Consider the following 24,427-nt stretch of genomic DNA (forward strand, 5'->3'; position numbering starts at 1 on the left):
CAAAAAATTCATCGTACCCATCCCCATACTCATTTTTTATCCTTCATATTCGACCAATTAGGGTAAATCCCCAGCATAGACCGTTACCCAAGGAGAAAATTGCCATCCCTAGTTGTCAGGAGGTGCAAATAGGAGAGAAAGAAAGAGAGAGGAGGGGGAAACAGAAGGGGGGAGGAGTCTGTGGGGGAATGGGGGAGAAGAAATCGGGGGGAGGGGGTTGGTTTGGGTTTGAGGATTTTTTTCCTCTTCTTCTTCAATTTTTTAACTAATTTTGTATGAATTTTAACCGTGTTTGTATTTTTTAATTATGAAAAGTCATATTTATCTTAAAATTTAGTTAAATGTAATAGAAAAATAGACGGTGGGACTAATTTACCGAATAATAAAGAGTTTATGAACAATTTGAGTGAATAATTTAATTGAATGACCAAAATACAACTTTAGTATAAGTTTAAGGACAATTTAAATAAATAACCCATTAATATTAATTTGCTATATCGCAAAAGTATATAACATCTAATTATTTCAATTCTTGTTCTCAAATTTTAAAAATAAAATGATATTATTTTATACACATGATTTTATAACACAAGGATATTATTTTAATTTGTTAAACCCTTCTCACTCGTCACATCACTGAAAGTTAATCTCAAAGTGTAGATTTTTTTGGCATCTCCACTACAGTCCCTTTGAAAAATTTGTAGGTATAACATTATGATTGCAGAGGCCACAGCCCTTAAATTCGATTGATTGGACGGGCTTTTTCGAAAAGCAAAAGCATCATATCCACGCGTAGATGCTGATCGTCTCGTAAATCATTGTTGGGCATTTACTTGGACTGTTGAGTTCTCGATCGGTTGAGAACTTGGCAGATAAGCTTGTCTGCGAAAATTAAGTATTATATAGTGATGTGGTAAATGGTCCTAACTTAAAACAGCAACCAATAAATTCATATAATGTGATTTTTTAATTGGCTATGTTTTGTGTGGGAGAGGTGGAAGCAAATAAATTGATGGGCTCATAGGCTTGAGGGAAAAATAAGATTTGGACCTATTATATGATAGGTCACACGTCGTTATTTATAATCTTATATTTAATTCAACAATTAACAAATCACTAATGAAATGACCTTTCTCATTTATTATAATCAACGTTGTACAACAATAAGTTCGATATGATATATCAGACCTACCTACAACCCTAATTCAAGCATTTTATGTTATTTGTATTTTTATTCAATAATTGTCGTCTATTATATTTCAACAATTGTCGTCTATTATATCTCTTACAATAAAATAAAGACTATGCGTTTAGACTCAATATCACACTCTTGTACACATGAATACCAGTATACTGGTAGTTACCAGTGTTGTAGAAAGGGTAAGGTATCCCAATGTTTACTATTTAGGTGTCAATCCCAATGCACTGGTGCAATAATTTTTATTATTAAAACTAATGTCTCTAATTTACTAGAATGTGAAAGGACTAGACAGACATAATGATAGTAAGAAGAAAATTCATGGACTGCCCAAATGTCACTAAAGCCAATTTGGTGAGTTGGAGATGGTGACTATTATATATATATATATATATATATTTATTTATTTATTTATTTTTGTAGTGAGTTGATGTGACGTAATTTTTGTTTGAATTCTCTAAAGGGCAGGGAGCTTCTTTTGGCAATCGAATTAAAAGTAGCTGCTTAATTAATGCAGACGTGAGCGTGCGTTGTTGAATTTTGGTAGCTATTTTGGTAGTACTCTTATCATTTTATACACTAAATTTTAACCTTAATCTAAACAAATTTTCCTATGTATAATGTTAGCCTTTAATTTAATATAATTTTTGTTATATTATATAAAACGAAATTAATATAATGTGATGTGTTACGCCATAAAATGATCTTGTAAATGCATATCTTTAACATGCGTTGGGTTCAAGAAATTAATGTGATAGGGCCTTCTCAACCTCACCCTGTATTGAGCCACAATAATCATCTTCAAACTAGACTAACCTAGTAAAATTAATCTTAAGCTTGATGATATACATGTGCAATTACAAAATTGTCAAAGAAAACCAAAAAAGATAAACTAACAAAGTTTAACCTAACAATCACTCATGTGTTTACTTTACATAAAGGAATAAGAAGGCAAGCGAGACCACACAATTTAATAATATTTACTCATGTGCTTTTGGAGGAATTGAACTCTCGGGTGAGAGGTGGTATGCTATTCTAATTCCTTGGAGAACTGGCCCAATAGGAATCCAACTTTTTTACTCATTATATTCTCACGCAAAATTTAAAATTTTAAATTTACCATCTACTTTAACCCAATAATTTATTTAGAACAACTGCATTTTAGTACTCGAACTAGTATTAATTTCGATTCACAAAAATTTAGTAAACAACTTATTATAAGGAATTAATACCATTTCTACCTCGATTTCACATGGTTTAGTTAACAACTTTAATGGGAATTCAGATTCCAACTCCTCATCAATTATCAATTCCTCCTAACCCGATTACAGATTACTAAACATATCTATAAAGTATTTGGACTCCATATATCACAGTAAGAAATATTCCTTTTAAGCATATAATTAAAGTTTAATTATCGATGTGCTCCTTGTGCTTTGCTGAAAATTCTACTTTACCCCCTACATTTCAAACTGGGTCAATATATGCCTCATGTGCTTTATTTCCGTGTCCCCCATTCCCCTATTCCGTCAATTTGATTAGTAAAACTGTTAACTTATTGACGTGGCATAATCCTTTTAGTAATTTTAGCTATTAAACAAATTTTAAAATCTAATTTAAATATAAAAAATAATTTAATAATATTTTAAAAAATAAGATTAGAAAAATAAATTTAAAAAAAAATAAAAATTCCCAGCACCCCAGTAGCCCCACCACCACACCTCCCACCATAACCCAATCCAATCCGCCTAGCCACCCATGACCAGCACTCCGCCATGGTTCAAATATGATCTCCTTACCCAGGTGATATACCTATTCCAAAATATTGATAACATTCTCTCCAATCCACTTAGCCACTTTCACCCCCCAGCCATGGGTTGTTGGGGGCGGTAGTTGGTGATGGAGAAGGGTTGGGTTATGGTGGGAGGTGTGGTGGCTATTTGGGTGGTGGTTTTTTTTTTTTTTTAAAAAAATATTTTTTATATTTAATTTAGATTTTGAGAATTTGTAGATCTAAAATTATTAAAATACATATGTCAAGTTAGTAAGTTAATAATTTTACTAACCAAATTGACAGAATGGGGAACGAGGGACACAGACATAAAACACATGGGGTATATTGACGTAGTTTGGAATATAAAAAATAAAGTGAAATTTTCAATAACATACAAGAGTCACATCGATAATTAAGCCTATAATTAATCACTCATGAGTTGATGATGGCAAACCTATATATTTTTGCCGACTAAAGATATCATGGTCATGTGAGTCATATCAGACTTATTAGCTCTTCTGTTCTTTCAATATGTTGATTATTTGAGACAATTCTCAAAACTTTTATTTTGTGCACTAGCTTTTTTTTTTTTTTTTTCCCTAACACAATCATTAAATCTATATATATATATATATTTGAAGCACACATTTAGATAATAATTCACCGAAATAATTTTCCAAATTCAAAGTAAGGCAACATAAAATATCTCTTAATTGATATTTTATGCAAATATGTCACATGTTTATACCGACCAAAAAAAATATGTATTTATTGGTTTTTTTTTTGGTCGTTAATTCATTTACTTGAGGGAACAAAAGGAGAAAAACAAAATTATAATATTTATGCACACATTTGCTTTTTCCTGACAGGCTGTGATCCTAATCCTTTCTTTACTTCTCCCACCTGCTTCTGCTGGTCCTCATTGATTTGGTGTTTTGGCTGAAATTGTTTTACTAGGCCTAAAACCAGGTGTCAAGCTAATGACCACCTTTTCGTCTATCTGTCTTGGTTCATGTCTAACCGTCGCAGGAAAATGGGATTTCCACATAATTAAGCCCTTTGCGTCTGCATAGTCTTTTCGTGTATCATTAAATATAGGGTAAACTGTAGATGATATGTGATTGATGACAGAGTGTAACTAATTCATTATTCATTCCACTCGGCTGTACTCGCGGATATGAAAGAAATTGTATAAGGCAAGTGTTTGTAATTGGCATGCAACTATAATTGCATAATAAATTTTCGGCCACTCATCTCCAGAACTACTTGCTACTGTGCTACAGGACTTTGTGTACATCTTCACCTATTTTGTCAACATCGTAAGAAAGAAAAAATTATCCAAGTGCCAATTAAAAAGGCTTTGCATTATAGGCACCGCCAGGCACATCATACTCAATTTCAACTCAGCAAAAACTCTAACGTGGTGGCCAAATAGTTCTATATATACAGACATAAACACCTCTAAAGCTAATAGGTTGTGCAAAGTAGCTCTTAGCTAGCAAACAAAACAATGGCTTCCACACCAGGAATTCTCACTGACTGGCCATGGACTCCTCTTGGAAACTTTAAGGTCTCCCTTCACAAACCCTCCCACCTCTCTTTCTCCCTCTCGTCTGTCTTTCATGTACATATTTAACACGAGAACATTTTCGTTCACCACTCTTAATCAATGGTGAACATCGATAGTATGCCATGTGTTGAACTGTATGCTTCAAATGGAATACATTTACTATACACACTTCATTATATATGCATCATGGGTTAATATATGATTATATATGGATCTTTCTTTTTGTGTGTGATGTATTGGGTTTGGCAGCATGTGATCTTGGCTCCTTGGATCATTCATGGCGCATACTCGTTTGTGGTTAATGATGGGAAAGAAAAAGATCTATCTTATTTCCTCATCTTTCCATTTATGCTGTGGAGGATGATCCACAACCAGATATGGATCACTCTGTCTCGATACCAGACCGCCAAGGGCAATGGCCGAATCGTTGACAAACCTCTTGAGTTTGAGCAAGTCGACCGAGAAAGAAATTGGTGAGCATTTATAAAGACCTAAATAAGTTTTAGAACTTAACTTTGACACGTAAACTCGCAATGTAATCTCATAATCTGTCTGAAAACAAAGTATCCAAGTTCTATACTTAAGTAAGGGACTTGTGCCCAGTTAAGATCATGCATCATTGCACTTGAAGTCTTAAATTCGATACTCCCCTCTTTATCGTTTGTATAAAAAAAGTCCCAACTTAGGTTCTCATTAGATAGCATATAATTACTAGAACCTGAACGTCATTTGGGATTTTGTTTTGATTGTTTTTGTTTTTTTGTTTGTTTGGAATTTAGGGATGATCAAATAGTGTTCAATGGGATTTTGTTCTGCCTAGGCAGCAGGCATATGCCTGGGGCTCAAAATCTGCCACTTTGGAGGACAGATGGGGTTCTCTTGACGATTTTGCTGCATGCTGGCCCAGTGGAGTACCTCTACTATTGGCTCCACAGAGCACTTCACCATCATTTCCTCTACTCTCGCTACCATTCTCATCACCATTCCTCTATTGTCACTGAGCCAATCACTTGTAAGAAAAATAACCCTAAATTAATAGGATTTTTCTTCTGAGCATATTTTGTTTAAATAATTTTTTTTACTTTCTATTATTGACTACCTGTTCAATAAAGATAGACCTCATTAATATATATGGGACTTACCTGTATTAAAGAAGTTGTGAGAAATGTAGCCACGAAACGTGGCACAAATAGTAACACTCATTTTATATAAATTTAGTAGGTGAAAATGTTTTAATGAAGTATATGCAAAACAAAAAACTAATAAACAAAGGTAACCTAAAATTGACATGGATTATTATTTTTATTTTATGTATATTTTGCAGCTGTGATTCATCCATTTGCGGAGCACATAGCATATTTCGTACTCTTTGCTATACCTATGTTGACGACTACACTCACGGGGACAGCTTCAATCATATCCTTTGCTGGCTATGTTACTTATATTGACTTCATGAACAACATGGGACACTGCAATTTTGAGCTCATTCCAAACTGGCTCTTCTCCATTTTCCCTCCTCTTAAGTATCTCATGTACACCCCATCGTGAGTCTCTCTCTCTCTCTCTCTCTCTCTCTCTCTCTCTCTCTCTCTCTATATATATATATATATATATATATAACTGATCGTACAGAAGAACCACTTTACATACATAGACTCCAAAAGGAGCGATGCATGTATCGTTTACATAATTTAGAGGTAACAAAAATTACAAGTAATTTCAGACAAAAAAATAATTACAAAATCATTTTCTGTTAGAATAATTATTGTGTTACCATTGATGTTATAATAACATGATCCAATTGAAAAGGAAACGCTTGAACACGTGTACGGAGAGATATCCATGTGGACCACGCTGGTAGAGACACCCGTGTCATGATGTCATGCACAAGTGACGTTCCTCATGTGGCTCATAGCTTGTAATTAATGTTCATTTGGACCCTAATTAGAATTCATACCAGCTGCCAAACCTAAATTTTTTGGGGCTTTCAGCAAATAGGCCTAGTTTATCATGACATGTTATATAAAAGAGTGCTTCTAAGAGCATCTCCACCCACAAGGGCTAAGTCTAAGGCAAAGGCAAGCAAGGGCTGCCACTATTCACGTGAATAGTGTCAGCCTTTGCATTTGTGGTTCCACCCATGGGGCAAAGTCTAGGGCAAGTCTAAGGCAATTACTATTCATTGTACTTTATTTCCTATTTTTTTATACTTTAAACCATTAATTTTGATAACCTTTTAAGATTATATTTTCGGTTGTCATGTGTCACTATTTATTATAAAATTTTTACTTAAAATTTAAGATAACATTTTTCGGATAAAATTTTCAAATAAAATTTTCGGATAAAATTTTCGGTTGCCACGTGTCCATATTTGTTATAAAATTCACATCCCACTCATAGGGAAAATGAATAAAATTGTTAGGTATTTATAGGGAAAATATCCAGAATTTTTTGGTATTTTTTTAAAAAAAATTTGAATTTTTTTCGATTTTTTTTGCAATTTTTTAAGCCAAAAAAAGCAAGGCCGTCAGATTTCTGGAAAAAATTGCATCGGAGGGTCCGGGACGCGCCACGTGGCATATTCCCGTTGGAGCCTGTCGGAAGTGACGTCACGCTGATGTCAGCGAGCGAAAATCAATTTTTTTTTACTGTTGGCGCGTGAATTTCACGCGCCAACGGTAAAAAAAATTTGAGTTACTGTGCGCTGGCGTCAGCGTGACGCCAGCGCTGACGTCACCAAACTCGGGCTTCAGCCCGGGCAAGACTTGCCCTTGGGCTTGATCGGGCTCGTGGGACCCACCACGAAACCGAGCTGCGGGCCTTGCGCTGGAGCCATCTCGGGCTCGCCCAGGGGGCCTTTCACCCGGTTTCCTATGCGCGCTGGACGTGCTCTAAACGAACTTTAAAAGTAACTGAATACACCATATTACTAAACTATTTATTGAATTATTAATTTATTCTAATATAAAATGATCAAAAATAATATATTGAATTGTGAAATAAATAAAATTTTAATAAGTACACCTTACTCACTATATTCAAACCTTATCATACATAGAAAAGTCTTCGTATTGCTTGGTGCTCACGAATAACGCAGTGAATACTAGTTTAGGATTAGTATTACGAAATTAAAGATTTTGATGAAATCCAAAATCTGAAAAGATGGCACAAATTCATGTAAAAAGAGAAACTTGGTTTATGATTGATATTAGAGTGTTGTACTAGGGCTATTTTTGGTAGTTAAATACGGTGTACTTAGTTAATTTTACATTTTGATTAAAATATTAGGGTTAACTTAGATTATAGGGTGCACTCAGTTAATTTTAGGGTTCGTTTAGCAGCACTCTATATAAAATTTCTTAGGCTTTTGGTTCATATGAAAGGAGATTTGGGGACAAAAAATTAATTACTTTATCATGCTTGGTAAGTTCAGGCACGTGAAATAGTTGTTTGACACATCCTTGGAAACTTTGGGAAAATGGACCATCATTAAATGCACATTTTTCATGATCATTTTGTTCCATTAACAATTTAGAATTACAATATAACATTAAATCCATTTTTGTTAGTGTTGTTGAATGAACCTTAAAATTAATTGAGTATACCCTATAATCTAAGTACATTCTAATATTTAAATTAAAATACAAAATTAACTAAATACACCCTATTTAACTACCAAAAATACCTCTAATACATCCTAACGCTGCAAAATAAGGTCTATCAGATTTACAAGATCTTTTACATAATCAAGAGAGTATAAGGTTTCTATAGGATTAATTGTTTTCAATTATCCAAGGATGCTAGAATTGATGTGGAGAAGGAATGTAATGATATGATCTATTTGTCGTGTCTTGAGAAGCTTTCCGTGGAAAAGGAGGGGGAGGAGGAAGAAGAGGGCGCAGAGAGAGAATTTGTTATTGGTAAAAAAATTTACAACCTAAACCAGAAAAACCAAAATTAATACCTCTTTTGATGACTCATTCGACATGTCTGAAGCATTCATGAGACTTGTTTGCTTCAATGAATTACTAAATGATGACGAAACAAATTATTGGAGTTAATATTAAGGTTTTTGGAAGTAAATTTTTTCACTTACGTTTGATTAGGGTTGAATATGGTGAGTAGAGTGTACTTATTAAAATTATATTTATTTCACAATTCAATATATTGTACTTATTAAAATTATATTTATTTCACAATTCAATATATTATTTTTTGTCATTTTATATTAGGGTAAATTAGTAATTTAATAAATAGTTTGAAAAAAAATTAAACAAACTTTGTTTTATATTCCTACGCAAACCAAACATGGGAAATGAAATAAAATGGTATTTTCTATTTACTTTTCCACCATTATCGAACATGGGAAATGAATATTCTATTTCTCATCCTTTGAAAAAATACATGAGAAATTATTTCCCATCAAATCCTTATTAGAAGACATAAGTGCTTTTGTTAAAAGTACTTTTAGTAAAAGAACATTGAAATATTTGTTAAAAATCTAAGTGCTTATTGAATGTGCCTTTTCAAAAACGGCTTTTATTACTCATAAAGTACATTAAATTTTTATTATGTTAAACGTGATAATTAGAAGTGCTTTTACTTGTCATATATTATCGGTCATATGATATATCTTTAAGACTCTAAATTTCTGACCACACAAATCACATGATATATCATTATCCATGATTGATTCAATGTCGACATATGCAGGTTCCACTCTTTGCATCACACGCAATTCAGGACCAATTACTCACTCTTCATGCCAATCTACGACTACATCTATGGAACCATGGACAAATCTTCAGATTCTCTCTACGAAACTTCACTCAAGAGAAAGGAAGAAACACCAGATGTCCTTCATCTAACTCATCTAACAACACCTGAGTCCATCTATCATCTACCGCTAGGATTTGCTTCCTTGTCCTCTAAGCCCCACACATCACACTGGTACCTATGGTTGATGTGGCCTGTGACACTGTGGTCCGCGATGCTTACTTGGATCTATGGCCGTACATTTGTGGTTGAGCGGCAGCGTTTTGACAAGCTAAGATTACAAGCTTGGGTCATACCCAAATACAGCTTGCAAGTACGACCATCATGAACTTTTTACTTCTAATTTATAGGTCACTTATTATTTTATTTTTTAATGAGATTTGATCTGTTATTTTTTGGTTTTATAAATTAATTGCAGTACTTCTTGCAATGGCAAAATGAAGCTATCAATGGTTTGATTGAGGAAGCCATACTGGAAGCAGAGGAAAAGGGTGTCAAAGTTTTAAGTTTAGGTCTCTTGAATCAGGTAATCAATTAGGGACTCGTTTGGTTGTTTGGTTTGAATTGAATTAGAGTGGAGCTCAAGTCAGTTTTTATGAATCATATCCGTCTAGATGAGAGATTTATAAGGTAAAGGTTGGACTGTTACCTAATTAATAAGTCCATTCCCAGTATTTATAAGTTCACAAGGACCACAACATTTTTTCTAATTTAGCCTAAATTCTACTTAATTTGTTTTCTGACAATTTCTAAACCAATTAATAATGGAATTGAGGTGGATATGTATTTAATGTTAAAGACTCAAGGTAGCTTTATATTGTGGCACCCTTAATTAATGCCAAGCTCCATATTCTGGCACCTTTTTTTTTGTTTTTTGTTTTTTTGGTACCTTTTTTTGTTTTGTTTTGTTTTTTCATTTTTCTCAATGCTATACCAATAGCTGTAACAAGTAAGAAAAACATGTAATCTTTTAATTATTTCGGTTACAAAATTAAAAAAATTAACATAAAACTTTGCAAAATATGCAGGGTGAGGAGCTGAACAGATACGGGGGTCTATATGTTCACAGGTATCCTGAGCTGAAAATGAAGGTGGTGGATGGAAGTAGCTTAGCTGTGGCTGTAATCTTAAACAGCATTCCAAAAGGGACAACCGAAGTTCTTCTGAGAGGCAACCTCACCAAGGTTGCTTATGCCACTGCCTTTGCTTTGTGTCAGAAGGGTATCCAGGTAAATTTATGCATCACCTATAAACAGGGACGGAGCTAGAATTGCAAAATTAAGGAGCCGAAATAAAAAATACAATTATACCTAACACCTAAATATATTCAAGAGTTACATGTGAGAGCTTAATATTTCTAACTTAGCCATGAATAAACCCTCTCTTAAAACTCTCTGATTTTTGTCCTTCCTTCTCGGTTCTCTGATTTCTATCCTTTCTTTTGTCCATTCAATCTATATTTTCTTCTCCTTAATCTCTTATATTCTTCTTTGTTCTATTGTTTGAGTGCTTAATTAAATACCTGCGGATTGTCCTACATCAATTGATATTAGAGCCAAATTTTGGTTTAGATGGGGCCATTAACTTTAATTATAAGTTGTCTAAAGTGACATAAAAAATCTGGGGCCAGAGCCACTCTGACATGTTGGGTCTAATCATCTACGAGACGATGTTTTTTCCAATATCCTAACATAAATTGTGATAATTTCAGGTAGCTACTTTGAACCAGACCGAGTATTTGAAGCTAACAAAATCATTAAATGTCACTGACAGTCGTTTGGTCCTTGCAAGAAGTTATGCCCAAAAGGTATCAATTATCTGCTACAGATGTTACCTTCTTTAATCCTATTTTGCTGTTATATTTTGGACACTTAAGAATGATATTAAAAATGTGCTAATTAATTGAATTTGCAGATTTGGTTAGTGGGAGATGGATTGAGTGAAGAAGAACAACTGAGAGCACCGAAAGGAACATTATTTGTTCCTTTCTCCCAATTCCCACAAAAAAAACTGCGTAAAGACTGCTTCTACCACTACACTCCAGCAATGAAGACACCCCCATCTCTTGAGAATGTTCATGCTTGTGAGGTAATTAAGCAATTGTTTTATTTTTTCTTGTTATTAATTAGTAAATTATGACTAATATATATTTTTATGTTATTAATTTGCATTGTTAATTATGTTATTAACAGAATTGGTTGCCAAGAAGGGTGATGAGTGCATGGCGCATAGCAGGCATAGTGCATGCCTTGGAAGGCTGGAAGGAGCATGAGTGTGGGTACAACATGTCCAATATTGACAAAGTTTGGCAAGCAACTCTCCAACATGGCTTTCAGCCTCTCATGATCTCTACCACCCACACCAAAAATTAGTTGGCTTCATCAAAATATTAATGACATGCACCCTCTTCTTTATTATAAGTAGTCCCTTATTTCTGTTGGGTTTTTAATTATGTGACTATTATTATGGCTTTTGGCTTTTGGCTTTTATGTAACTCTGTTGTCATGGCTTTTATTATCATGGTGTGTATCAGTTACTGTATTGCGGATATAACTATTTATTGAAGTAGTATTCATTTCAATAATGACGGATTCATAATTTGAAAGTCGATTAAACGAAATTTACCAACTAAACTCACCAATACAAGCAAATTCTATTAATAAACATAAAAAATACACCAATATATAATTTACATAATATATTTTATATATTTCTTGAAATTAATTAAAAACAACAATCTATGTTGCATGTTAAGAGGAGGATATGACAGTTAAAATATTTTATTATATATATATATTGTTGTAAATGCATGAGTTGGTGGATGACCACCATACCTCTTAGCATTCACCCTTTCTAATTCTATATGTAACCTATACACTAAATACCATAGTTATGAGCTAATAATTTATGAGTTGTTAATGTCTTCTTATCACTGTAAGCCTATAAATAAGAGGTCTTACCAGGATAAGATATACAAGTTGATTGTCACAAATTCTATTGTCTTTCTCTACTTTCCAATTCTCTCTACAATTTTCTCTCAATTATATAACATGTTATTAGCATGAGCCTCTAACCACTTGAGGTTTTGTTTTTCTATCTTAGAAATAGAATAGTTTCCTCTTATATATTACAAGTATAGAACTCTTGTTACATAGGATTTGACAAATGAAAAGAAGTGCATCAACAAAAGAAAACTGAACAACAAAATTCCAAACAAATAAGTTATTTTATTTTTATTTTCATTTACATATCTAGTGCATATGAAATTTGACATCTTAATTTTTTGTGACTTTAATATACACTAGCGTGAAAATGCCACCCTATGCTTTTGTGGAAATGTTAGTACATACATTCTGACTGTGACCTACTACTTATTCATAAATCATGTGGTACCTCGTAAATCTAGTTCTCCAACTATTTTAATATGAAAAAAGTTATAGTTTGTTTATTTCAAGATACAACTAGGACTGTCCAATTCTATTCAATGTATTGAATTTTTCACCTCATACGACGCTTACCTATATGACAATTTAATGAACTTTTTAGAATTCCAGTTTGTTACGTAAGGTAATTTAAAACTCAGATATGCTAAATAAGAGAAGACTGCATAATTGAAGGAGATTGCACAAACTATCAAGGAGATGAAGTGAAGAAGACAAGGTAGGAATCCCGACAAAGCAATTGATCGGTTTCTGATACGATCAATTCTCAATGCTAAGCTTTTGATTGGAAATTCTTGTTGGCTTATTTCATCCTGCACACAACAGAAGAGAGTAGTTGAAATGTCACGTAAGTTGTGTCAATAAGAATCAAACCATTATAACAAAGCTAGGCCTAATGTGCTTGTAGCTCTTGAGGTGCAAATCTCATGCGAACCTGGCCAATAAGCACGCAACTAATTTTGATCAGCTCCAAATCCTGTATCAAGACCCCAAATTTGAGTTGACTACTTTTGATCAGCTAGGTCTAATAACAAACAATTCGTCTATCTGAACATACTTATTGATTGCTAATGTAATTGCTTATTGATTTGCAGTATGTTAACAGATACTTTGTTCAAATGCATAAAATATGCAACTCTTGCATACATGAGTTGATTAATGCTCTGCAGAGAGAGAGAGAGAGAGAGAGAGAAATTGTCATCCACGAAACAATAACTGATGAATCTAATGGTAAATACATGGCTAGAAAAGGTAGTGATGGGAACTTAGTAATATCAATTGTAAGAAGACCGTCATTAGCTTTTCAAGTATTTATGTGCAGAAATTTGAGGAGGCGGCTTTTTTAACAAAGGTTGCCAAAATTTAGCTGCTCTTTTAAGAATCACAGTTTTTATTAAACTTTTCAACAATAGCAAAAAATAAGGAGGTGCAAGGCCTAAGAAGCAAATGAAAGTGGTTACCCTCCAAATCAAAAGTCCAATGCGCCCCAATTTTTTACTATTGTTGAACGATTTCATAGAAACTGAAGTTGTTAAAAAGAGGGAGAAAATCATCACAAGTTTTGTTAAAAACCATTTGGAAAGAGCATGGCTTTTGCAGCAGATAGATTTTTGGTGAGAGTTTCCACTTGCATCAGCTGAAGTGTGAGAATTGTGAGGAGAAGTAGCTTTTGTGATGATGTTGATGGAGTGGTTCATCATCATAATTTGGTTGAGTTCTTCCACATCTTGCTTGTGCACCAAACGGAACCCACACTTCTTTATACCCGAGTAATATATTCTGTCAGGGTAAGCGTCAGAAAAACTATGGAATGAAATCTTCATCTGACTGCATTCTTTGTCGACTACATAATGATATACACAAGATACCCAAAGGTGAGGTGACACAAGATGGCCTTTAGTAATGGGATTACTACGCACACAGGCACCTTCTCTTGGGCGACATTCAATTTGAGAATTGGTAGAAAGGTATTGAGGTGGATTGGGGTGATCCACAGGGGCACCTTCTTCAAAGACATCACAAAAAGCAATCCAAATCGAAGTGGTACATGAAGGTAGCTCCACAATTAAGGAATATCCTACACTTTGATTATTGAACCACTCTGGAATTCTACTTCCAGGTGTTACAATTTGGAAAGCGGGAATATTCCAACGAGGTACCTGTACCATGTATAGGTTAGTAACTTGAGTATTTATTATTATACTATCATCGCAAACAAAGAGAGACAGAGAGACAGAGAGAGAACCTGAAGAAATCTCCAATCCATAGCAATCCAGAGCATTCCAAGTATTATACTCTCATCGCAGCCTTCATTCTCAACCAATCCAAAGCAATTCACACATCTCAACTTAACATATCTTCTTCCTTCTTTTATGCTCAACTTTGGCAACATTGTTAAGGAAGTGCAATCGTCTGTGTTCATGTAAATTTCGCAGAAGCCTTCATTATCAACGAATCCAAAGCGGAGATGGGGCAATTGTTGAAGCCTTTGGCACCCATTCACCTTAAGTGACTTAAGCTTAGGAAGACATCCAATGCTTGGAGGAAGGCTAACAAAATTGTTTCGACTAAGGTCTAATTCTTCTAAAGAGGACAAGCAGCCAATATCAACGGGAATATCCCCTTCACAAAGACCACAATCATTGAGATCCAAAAACTTCAAAGACCATAAACCATGTACCGAACCCAACACAAAAGCTTTTCTTTGAAGGCCCCACCAAAACCTTGATTTGTCACTAAATGTGTTTCTACTAAAGAGCCATTCAAGAGACTTCAAATTACAAATTTCGCTCGGAAGACCTAAGAGATTTTCACAATTGCCTACATTCAGAAAAGTAAGGCCAACAAGACGTCCAATTGATGAAGGTAATTTCTCAACGGGCGTCCCTTTTAAATCAGGAGTTGAAATTTTTTTCATTTGTCCTGAAAATTCTGGAATCTTTTTCAGTTTTGAGCAACCCTGAAGATATAAATATATAAGAGAATCCATTTCTATCTCCTTTGGAAGACTCTTAACACTTTTGCATCCATTTAGTATTAAATGTGTAAGCCATTTGAGATCTGCGACGGATGGGTGAATCTCAACTAAATTCTCACACCATTGAAGATTCAACACCTTGAGTTTTGGAATGCCAGTGAAAATTGGGGTTGTTGCCAAGTTTCGAGAGAAACTAAGGCCTATGTATTTCAAATTGGGCAAGTCCTGTACAATATCACATGAAAAATGGTAGAATATATAATTAGCAATAGAAAAAAATTAAACTTTTAGTTTAGTTTTTCAAAAAATTCGTAAGATGGCATATGGTCAGTAATCTTACAATTCTTTCATCCCAGAGCCCAACTAGTTTGCTGTGCCACATCTTAAGCGAAACAAGTTTATTCAATTGAAAATTTGATGGGAGATATTTGGAAGAATACCGATTCCATTTCATAATTCTTAATGAATTAGGAAGAATTCTGGGGATTGAGGAAATGATCACATTATCAACTTCAAGAAATTTCAGGTTAATCATCTTAGAGAATGCTTCACAATTCCAATATCCACCTTTCAAGCTCCGCCATTCTTAAGGCAATGCCTTGAATTTTGTTAGTTGCCTGTAATAAAGAATATAAAAGGAAAAGTTAATTCGAGAAGTAAGTCTAGTATTGAGTTAAAAAGAAATCAAATTTCTTTTTTTTTTTTTTTAAAAAAAAGAAGGTATTTTCTACATAATTTTAAGAGCTAATGGAAGGCCTCCCACATAATTTACAAAGCACTTGGACAATTCCAAAAAACCTTCCTCAGGCTCAAATTTTTTAAAGGCGTTCAGACCAAAGAGCTCAAGAGCCTCGTCATCGCCAAATCCCTCAACCTTATATGATATCTCCATATCATGCTTTTTAACCAACCGTTTATCTCTAGTTGTAATGATGATTATACTCCCCTTGCCAAACCAATCCTTTTCCTTAGCAAATTTCTCTAGTTGGCTTGATGCATTCACATCATCAAGAATGAGAAGAACCTTTTTATTACATAAGCAATTCTTAATGAAATAGGTCCCCCAGTCTTCATTCAAAACTTGAGTAATTTGTTTCTTCAAGACAGGGAAAAGAAGCTGTGTTTGTAGATCAACAAGACAGTTACCTTCAGAAGCCTCTCTAACATTAGCAAGAAAGCAGCTAACTTCAAAATGAATATATATGCTTTCATAAACAAGCCTAGCAATGGTTGTCTTGCCAATGCCTCCCATCCCCCATATCCCTACAAAGCGAACATCATCTGTAGGATCTAAAAGCAAATCCATTTGCTCACGTGTAAACTTAATTCCCACTAACTCTGTGGAATCTAACAATTTGAATGTGCGATGCACTTTCCTCCATACCCATTCAACAATCTTTTCAATGAGCTTTCTTTCACACGTACAAGGAAGAACAATGATTAAGTCAGAAGCCATAGATATAACAAGGTCTGAAGGTACATCAAAGTGAAAATTGGCTTACGAAATACCCAAGTATATATGGAGAAGTTGCTTATTCATTTTTTGAATTGAACCCAGATAAATTGGCAACTTCTGTTAAAGCAGCTCTCCAGCGCTTCACCTTTTCTATATCTTCCCTAAACCTTTTCTCATGCTCGGCGAACGCGCCTGCAAAAATGCCACTTTGTATTCGCACATCGGAGGGATCCACATTAAAAAACATAGGCAGAACTGTGTCGTTGGATTTCATGCATTGGAGATTATTTGTAAGTTCATCCAAGCACCAGGAAGAAGAAGCATAGTTTGGCGAGAGAACAACGATTGCAAGCCTTGATTCTTGGATTGCTTTGAAGAGCTCAGAAGAAATAGTTGTCCCTCTTTCAAGCTTTGGATCATCCATGAATGTTTTGATGCACCTGTGCTGTAATTCGTGGTATAAATGGGATAAAAAGCTATTTCGAGTGTCTACACCCCTGAAACTTAAAAACACATCGTAGTTCCATTGAGGAGGAGCCGACTGATCAGCTGAAGGAAGAAAGGCAGAGGCTCTTTGGGTGCTCAACGCCATTGGAAATCTGCTGCTTCTGCTGTAAATACTACTCAATGAAACAAGAACTTCGCTAATTAAATATTCAAAAATCAAAGCACTCAACTGATCATAAATGGCTTGAAAAATCAAAAAGATTGAAATTGAAATTTGGAAACTTAGGGGCGTTGAAGGCATATAATGCAGCAGAACAAGTTTCAGAGCAACTGGGTAAATTTGGATAGTCAAACATGGTGTTAATTTGGATCATCTAAGCAAACAGGTCAATTTGGACCATGTTAGCCAGAGAGAATTGGTAAGACCAACAATATGAAGCAAAGCTAACAGCCTCAGAAAAGAGACACAGAAAGAAAGAGACAGAAGTTGGAAACCGTGTAGTTGCGAGGCGAGCACGCGGTTTCTCTTGGGTCAATGAAGACTATCGGGCCAATTATTTATTTTTATTTATTTAATTTTATTCTTGGTGTGAGAAAAGGCAATTACCTGATATTTCCCTCAGATCAATCAATAATATAATTTTTTTGTTAAAGAATCAAGGATATTCCCTTCTGGCATGAAATCCCCACCATCTACAAAATCATTTGAATACAAATGCTTATTAATATTCCCAATATGAAGTAAGCATTGACTCAAAATTCATTAATTAGTCACCTCATCTGCAAATGCTTCGCCCAAAGAGCAATATAACTCTGCACAAATCACAGCCCAACCCAGTTTTGTTAGGGCAATTTGCAGTGATCACAGTGGGTTCCCCAACCTTCTCCGCCTTGCTAATTACCACAACATCCTGGAAAGCTCAGTGGCAACAGAGAAAATGTGAACCAAAACGCACTGCATGCCAAAGTCAACAAAATTTCCTGTCCATGGACTCACTGCAACCTTCTCTGCCTTCCTTTTTTTATTTTATTTCTCACTGTGTGTTTCCTAAGAGACTAGTGTGCAAATATGATCAAGTTTTCTACTTGACAAATTAAAATCTGTACAAGTACTTCCTATCTCTTAGCTTGAGCCTTGAAATATAAATATGAATTTAACTCGGTATACCAACTTCATATCTCTGTTTTACTAAAATCACAAGAAAAAAAGGTCCAAAATGGATTAAAATCTGTAAAAAAATCATTCTTATCTTATAGCTGGAAAGGGAAGAATAAATTAAACTAGAGTTGTTGTCAAATTATTAAATAAAGATCAAAACCAAATTGTACCAACTTGAGATCTCTGTTTTATAGAAGAGAGTCGGGTCAAAGGAAAATAAAGGTGAAGGAAATTACCCGAACAACACCCTCCCTAGCTGACAAAACAAGAATACCTGAACAAGAAACAGCTCCAGGGCACTCCCTCTCCACTGGTTCTTTAATTTCTTCAATGTACCTAAAGCTTCTCATCCAAAAGCTCATGGTCTGAAAAATAGCCAAAAAGAAAAGAATTAAAACAGGGGAGTAAGTACTGATCTATTGGATAAAACGTAATTCGGCTCTATATAGGTTTCAGAAACAAACAAAACTTAAAAAAAAAAAAAAGGTTTTTAGGTCTAATGGTCCCTAAATTTTGACCCGATTTGCATTTTGGTCCCTTAGTTTCCAAAATCGTTACCGTGATCCTTCAACTTCACTTTCGTTAGGACAAATAGTCCTGCTATCGATTTTGTTATCTTTTATGTCCAATGCATAGGCAAAATGGTATTTGTGTATTATTTCAAGCAGTTTCTCACTCCTTATTGCTCATTTCTTTATGAGATTTGTCAATTTTCCTTTTGCACATTCAATACATGTTTTATCCTTTTCATGGTGGTTAAGTGGTGGAAGAATTGATTCTTTGCTTAAGAGATTCATTCTTTCTTTCGAGACATGTCCAAGTCTCTTATGCCACAGTGTGAATGATTATGTATTACAAGACTATTTTGAGCTTGTCACATTTATCATCTCTGTATTTTGATTTGGCAATTTGCAGTTCAGACGAAACATTCCATCAATCAACAATCCGTTACCAATAAAACTTTTATATCTGAAAATAGAGAAATCAGACTCATCAAACTCAAACTTTTACAAGTTTCCTAACTGATAAGAGGTTCCTTGTCACAGAAGGAACATAAACGACATTAACTAATTCCAAAATAAAACCTGACTGCAACTCAAGACTAGCTAAACCAACAAAATCTACTCTTAACTTTTTCTCCATTTCCCACGAACACCTTCAAGTCATCCTTGTTGGGCACCCTCTTTGTTTTGAATCCCTGCAAAGAGTTAGTCACATGAACTGTTGCACCACTGTCTAACCACCATGAATTAGATAAAACTTCAACTGTATTAGATTCATAAATCACATAGATGTTTTCATGATTACCTTTTTCCTTTTGCTTGTCCAACCAACGTTTGTATCTTCTGCAATCTCTCTTCAAGTGTCCAAATTTCTTGCGGAAGAAACACTTCAAACCTACTGGACCCATGCCCTTCGTAGTCTCATCTTTCCTTTGCTGCTTATCTGCATTCCTGTTTTTGGTCTATTCATTTGGTTTGAATTTAGCATCCTGAACTAAATACACTTGTTCTTTGCTTTTGTCCTTTCTAATACTTTGTTCTTCCTGCACACATATACCTCTCAAATCAGCAACTGACCATATCTCCTTCTGAGCAATATAAGTAGTTTTCAACTGTCTATAAATGTTAGGTAGAGAGTTAATGGCGTAGTGCACCATCATGGTTTCATCTACATTGACTTTCAGGTCTTTCAGCTTGTTTCCTATCTCAACCATGTTCAGAATGTGGGTCCTTATGCAGCCTTCTCCATTGTATTTCATATATGTCAGTTGGCTCATGAGTGTGCCTATTTCAGCTTTCTTGGATCCTTAGAAATTTTCTGCAATAGCTTCAATGAACTCCTTAGCATTCTCAATTTCAGTAATACTGCCTCTGACTTCTTCTGAAATAGATCTCCTCATGATCAGAATTGCCATTTTATTGGCCTTAATCCACTTTGCATATTTTGCCTTAGTCTCAGCAGATGCATCATTTGCAGGCACTGATAGAGCTTCATCATTGAGAACCATTTCATAATCCAGAAGTCCAAGAGCAATTTCCACATCTTCTCTCCATTTCTTATAATTTGAGCCAGTGAGAGTTCGAATCGAGTTATGATTGACTGTACGTGTTTTAAAACAAGATAAGCACTTTATATAAACAACTTTCCCCAAAACTTTAATCAAACATACTTAACTCACATCTTTGGACAGTAAATTAAGCATGCTTATTGACACTGGAAAACAAATATATGTGAATTTCCTAAGCAAAAGATCTTCCACATCTTTGGATAGAAGAAAATCTTTCATTAATCCATATCTATCCATATCCCATGTATATCCACCATGATAAAAACATATCAAACTGCTTACATCTTTGGACAGAAAGCCTTTCGACATGTTTTGCATCATGATGCAAATTTTTAGATCATAAACTTTGAATACAGTGATCATGCAGTAATTGAATCGCTTTGGCTCACTCAATCACTACACAAGGATTGTAAGCATTGATCTATAGAAACCATAAAGAACATGATAAAGTTCAACTTTATACTGTTATCATGTCATGCTTTATAACTTAAAACTGTCAGTTTATTTCTTTTAATTTTCCTGCACGAGATTTGTTAGGTAGAACATGATATAACTAGGCTCTGATACCACATGTTAATCTTGTAAGTTGTAACACGTTGAATACTAACTTGAGTCCGACATGGTGCTGGAGCAGATCAATTTGCACAAAGCTATGGAAGGTTCTTCTCCTTAGATACTGATCTTTATAGCTATATGATGGGTGAATTTCTAATTAGCTTAGGTGTATCGGATCTAGGAGGGAGCCTTCTATTTATATGCATCTATCTAAGTGTCTTGTCCATCAAGAAACACTTAGAGATATCCTTCATGTGATAGAATTAATATGTTCCAATCCTTGTAGAACTAGGAACCCTTAAGCCTTTTATTAACCATCTTAAACACTGTTTACAGGCTGCCTAATCGAGATGGGTTTTGGGTCTTTGATAAATAATAAGTCTTTGCAATCCTTTATTGATTAGAAGATCACTTCAGTAGGTTTAAGGCAATAAACCTTCTTACAGTTTTTCCACCTTGCAGGACATATAGTGCCTTAGTTTGGTTGGTTTTTCTTGTTCTACATGGTATGTATTGATACTGCATCATTTTGAATTCTTACTGTGTAGCTGATTGATCTGATTTTTAATTAATTTCATGAGGTAGGTCCACATTGGGTTTTGCATATTTGCGGCGATAGCTCCTCCAATTGTCTTGAATGGGAAATCATTGATCTAAGTTCTACCCTTTACCTTTTTTTATTTATTTTTATTTTTTCGTTGTTAGTGTTTTCGTGATTTTGTTTGTGTCTTGAGTATAATATTCTCTAGTCAGTTGGCTGAGCAATGACAATTTAGCATGGAAATTACTACTAAGTCATAGTACATTTTGACAAGCCATCCGTGAAAGGAAAATGACTTGCCTTAGCTTTTGCATTAAACACATATTTCAGCGATTGGAAGTGTAACACTAATAACTGAAATGGGGAAGCGCCATCCTGAATTGCAAAAAACTGAGCATCAACATGTCTACTTGAGTTTCCTTGCTGGAAAATATTCATTTAGCATGAGCAGTATGATAACTATATTGTCTGGAATTTTGGGTACCTTAAATTTTTTTGTATGGCTTTTACATTGACTAATACCTATGCATAGGTACATTTAGAGGTCGTCAACGGGCTTGGCCCAAATTTTATGGGCTTGAATTGGACGGGGTTGGGCTTCAAAGAGGTAAGAGAAAATAATGAGTCAGGTCGGGTTGGTGTTTTTCAGAAAATTCAAAGCCAAGCTTGCCCCATGAGCTAGGCCTAAGAAAGCCCACCAGGCCGTACTGGGCCGGGCCCCTCCAAATAGACCTACTTTGTTTTTCTCTTCTTTTTTGCGGAATAAATCTTTGTCCACATACGAAAAAGGAAATGTTGGCCATCATTTTTGCAATGGAGAAATGGCCGCCGTACCTCGTCGGATCCCACTTCAAAATCATCACTGACCACCAGACATTATGCCACCTCCATGATCAGCGTATTACCACACCGGCACAACACAAATGGCTCGCCAAGTTGCTAGGCTACAATTACACCTTAGAATACAGAGCATGGAGTCTAAATAAAGTTGTTGATGCTTTGTCTTGTCAATCCAAAGATGTTACCCTTCTCGCGATTTCTACTCTAGTGTTTGATGGTATTGTTGACATTAACAAACAATTTTGTTTTAGAATTATTTCGTAACATTTGCTTTGGCTCGAATAAGCGTGAAGAAACTTCAGTTAAGTCAAGGAAATATTGAATCACACCATTTGCACTTACTTCAACAAAGGAAGCGTGGACCTCTTCAATAAAAGATTTATTTATTTATTTTTATATAGATCTGCACTCCCTGGGATCTATAAACCTTTTGGATATCATTAACCAAAGAGATACGTCTTTGTACTATAGTTAGCTCAGCATAACCAATTATTCGTGATTGATTAGATCATTGATGCAAAAAATATCCAAACCTCTATAAAATTTCTTAAAAGTAAAAGTATAAGAAGCTCTTGGAAAGATCGAATAGACAAGTAATTCGCCTTATTAATATCTCAAATCAATGATGGGTTCTGCAATATTTTGTTCATTAGTTACTCTAGATTATTTCATTTCCATGTAAAGATCATTTTCTTCACAAGTACGCTCACCTACTTTGCCAAATATGGATACACCCCCATGGGCTTTGGCAATGTTGATCAGTTTGCCCTCTACACTTCTGATCCCGATACTATCACCATTATTCATGCTCTTAGTACCAACATCACAGCGCCATCAGGCTTCTCTTTTAAGAATCAACTCTTCTTGTATCAGAATCTCATTTTTGTACCCCATACGTCAGATTGGCATCTCAACATTTTCATCGAATTTCACTCTTCTCCTGTGGCAAGCCACTCATGGACTGATCACTACTCACCTCGTCACTATCCGTTGCCGTTTTGCTTTCCTTGAAGGCAACTTTAGCCATTCTATCCTTATGGTTCAGTTATTTACCTTTTCTTACGTGGCAACCAACAGATTGGCCCTAACAAACCTTTGTATAAATTGCTATAGCATCAATGAGAAAAGGCAGGATAGAACTTTGCCAATTACTTATTTATCTATTTCATTTCCTATGTTTTCAATACTCTGTACTAATACCTATCACAAGGCCTCCTAGCCAACCGAGTACTTGGAGGAGCTACGCAATCTGGAAGATCTATGGAAGGCTGCTTTTCCTGTTGCGTCAGAGTGGGATAATTTGGACAATGTGTATCGATTCTAGTGGGATTCCCACAAATCTCAAACAAGCATCCGAAAAAAGGGGTAGGCTGTATGGGATTGGGAACGTCAACAAAGTCTATCTCGTTGGCGGTACGGAGCTCAACACATCCCTTTCAATGGAAACATATATTTTACAAAAAAATTAGCATTTTTATTATAGATATCTATCTTGTCTATCTACTTACAAGACCAATATCAACGTGATATTTTATGTCACCAGTCTTTATGAGATAAAGTGAGATACTCAATAATTTCAATTTTTATATAACTAATGGAGGAATAGAAGTTCCTCAGTTTTTATTCAATCATGTAAGGGCCAGAAGATTCCTAGATTTCAATCCTTATAATATAAATATTTGTGGACTTGAAGTTCCCCAATTCTTAAAAGGCAAATGAAGACCTGAAGCTCTTGGATTTATTTTTCATTGGAACCAGAAGTTTCAATAATTTATTTTATTGCAATATTTTAATTTTTGTTGTATTTTATTTTTACTTAGTTCTTTTCTTTAGTGTTATTTTTGTTTTATGCAAGGACCCGAAGCCCCTAAATTATTTAATTAAATAAAGACCCAAAGTCTCTTAGTTCTCAATCCATATAATATCTATACAAGGACTTGGAGTACTGCAATTCTCAGAAAGTAAATCAAGACTTGGAGTTCTTTGATTTTTCTCTAACTTGGAACCAGAAGTTCCAACAATTTATTTTATTTCATTATTTTAACTATTATTTTATTTTTATTGTTATATTCAGTTATTTGTTTTCATTTCAATAATTTATATTTAAGGACCTGAAGTTCC

General features: G+C 34.7%; 6 protein-coding genes across 6 annotated transcripts; 1 reads left to right on the plus strand and 5 right to left on the minus strand.

Moving 5' to 3' along the window:
- Positions 4,414-11,902, plus strand: LOC18787644 (protein ECERIFERUM 1). The gene is made up of 10 exons (XM_007218801.2): positions 4,414-4,542; positions 4,792-5,015; positions 5,322-5,554; positions 5,867-6,086; positions 9,256-9,631; positions 9,737-9,844; positions 10,347-10,547; positions 11,030-11,125; positions 11,233-11,406; positions 11,511-11,902. Exons 1-10 carry the CDS (start codon positions 4,483-4,485, stop codon positions 11,688-11,690), a joined length of 1,872 nt encoding a protein of 623 aa, XP_007218863.1. The 5' UTR covers positions 4,414-4,482; the 3' UTR covers positions 11,691-11,902.
- Positions 13,825-15,788, minus strand: LOC18785419 (TMV resistance protein N). Its single transcript, XM_020557334.1, has 4 exons — positions 15,578-15,788; positions 14,506-15,462; positions 14,129-14,419; positions 13,825-13,896 (listed from the first exon to the last, which is right to left on the minus strand). The coding sequence occupies exons 1-4, from the start codon at positions 15,770-15,772 to the stop codon at positions 13,825-13,827; spliced, it is 1,515 nt and encodes a 504-aa protein (XP_020412923.1). The 5' UTR covers positions 15,773-15,788.
- Positions 15,724-16,712, minus strand: LOC109947108 (TMV resistance protein N-like). The gene has a single exon (XM_020556561.1). It carries the CDS (start codon positions 16,691-16,693, stop codon positions 15,965-15,967), a length of 729 nt encoding a protein of 242 aa, XP_020412150.1. The 5' UTR covers positions 16,694-16,712; the 3' UTR covers positions 15,724-15,964.
- On the minus strand, positions 16,748-17,727 carry LOC109947109 (TMV resistance protein N-like). Its single transcript, XM_020556562.1, has one exon. The coding sequence runs from the start codon at positions 17,439-17,441 to the stop codon at positions 16,770-16,772; it is 672 nt and encodes a 223-aa protein (XP_020412151.1). The 5' UTR covers positions 17,442-17,727; the 3' UTR covers positions 16,748-16,769.
- Positions 17,841-18,668, minus strand: LOC109947110 (ACT domain-containing protein ACR10-like). Its single transcript, XM_020556563.1, has 2 exons — positions 18,536-18,668; positions 17,841-18,051 (listed from the first exon to the last, which is right to left on the minus strand). Exons 1-2 carry the CDS (start codon positions 18,659-18,661, stop codon positions 17,917-17,919), a joined length of 261 nt encoding a protein of 86 aa, XP_020412152.1. The 5' UTR covers positions 18,662-18,668; the 3' UTR covers positions 17,841-17,916.
- Positions 20,110-23,333, minus strand: LOC18786232. The gene is made up of 2 exons (XM_020557335.1): positions 23,240-23,333; positions 20,110-20,402 (listed from the first exon to the last, which is right to left on the minus strand). The coding sequence occupies exons 1-2, from the start codon at positions 23,331-23,333 to the stop codon at positions 20,110-20,112; spliced, it is 387 nt and encodes a 128-aa protein (XP_020412924.1).

The sequence above is a fragment of the Prunus persica genome, chromosome G2, assembly GCF_000346465.2.
Source record: "Prunus persica cultivar Lovell chromosome G2, Prunus_persica_NCBIv2, whole genome shotgun sequence".
Classification (NCBI taxonomy): Eukaryota; Viridiplantae; Streptophyta; class Magnoliopsida; order Rosales; family Rosaceae; genus Prunus; species Prunus persica.

Coding starts and splice junctions, on each gene's coding strand:
- LOC18787644 (XM_007218801.2), top strand. CDS start 4,483: ATGGCTTCCACACCAGGAATTCTCACTGACTGGCCATGGACTCCTCTT. Junction 6,087..9,255: donor TATCTCATGTACACCCCATC/GTGAGTCTCTCT, acceptor CGACATATGCAG/GTTCCACTCTTTGCATCACA. Junction 10,548..11,029: donor TGTGTCAGAAGGGTATCCAG/GTAAATTTATGC, acceptor TGATAATTTCAG/GTAGCTACTTTGAACCAGAC.
- LOC18785419 (XM_020557334.1), bottom strand. CDS start 15,772: ATGATTAACCTGAAATTTCTTGAAGTTGATAATGTGATCATTTCCTCA. Junction 15,463..15,577: donor GGCTCTGGGATGAAAGAATT/GTAAGATTACTG, acceptor GATATTGTACAG/GACTTGCCCAATTTGAAATA. Junction 14,420..14,505: donor TGGATTGGAGATTTCTTCAG/GTTCTCTCTCTG, acceptor TACATGGTACAG/GTACCTCGTTGGAATATTCC.
- LOC109947108 (XM_020556561.1), bottom strand. CDS start 16,693: ATGGCTTCTGACTTAATCATTGTTCTTCCTTGTACGTGTGAAAGAAAG.
- LOC109947109 (XM_020556562.1), bottom strand. CDS start 17,441: ATGCCTTCAACGCCCCTAAGTTTCCAAATTTCAATTTCAATCTTTTTG.
- LOC109947110 (XM_020556563.1), bottom strand. CDS start 18,661: ATGAGCTTTTGGATGAGAAGCTTTAGGTACATTGAAGAAATTAAAGAA. Junction 18,052..18,535: donor CTAGGGAGGGTGTTGTTCGG/GTAATTTCCTTC, acceptor TGAGCTTTCCAG/GATGTTGTGGTAATTAGCAA.
- LOC18786232 (XM_020557335.1), bottom strand. CDS start 23,333: ATGGCTAAAGTTGCCTTCAAGGAAAGCAAAACGGCAACGGATAGTGAC. Junction 20,403..23,239: donor TGGCTTGCCACAGGAGAAGA/GTGAAATTCGAT, acceptor AAACACGTACAG/TCAATCATAACTCGATTCGA.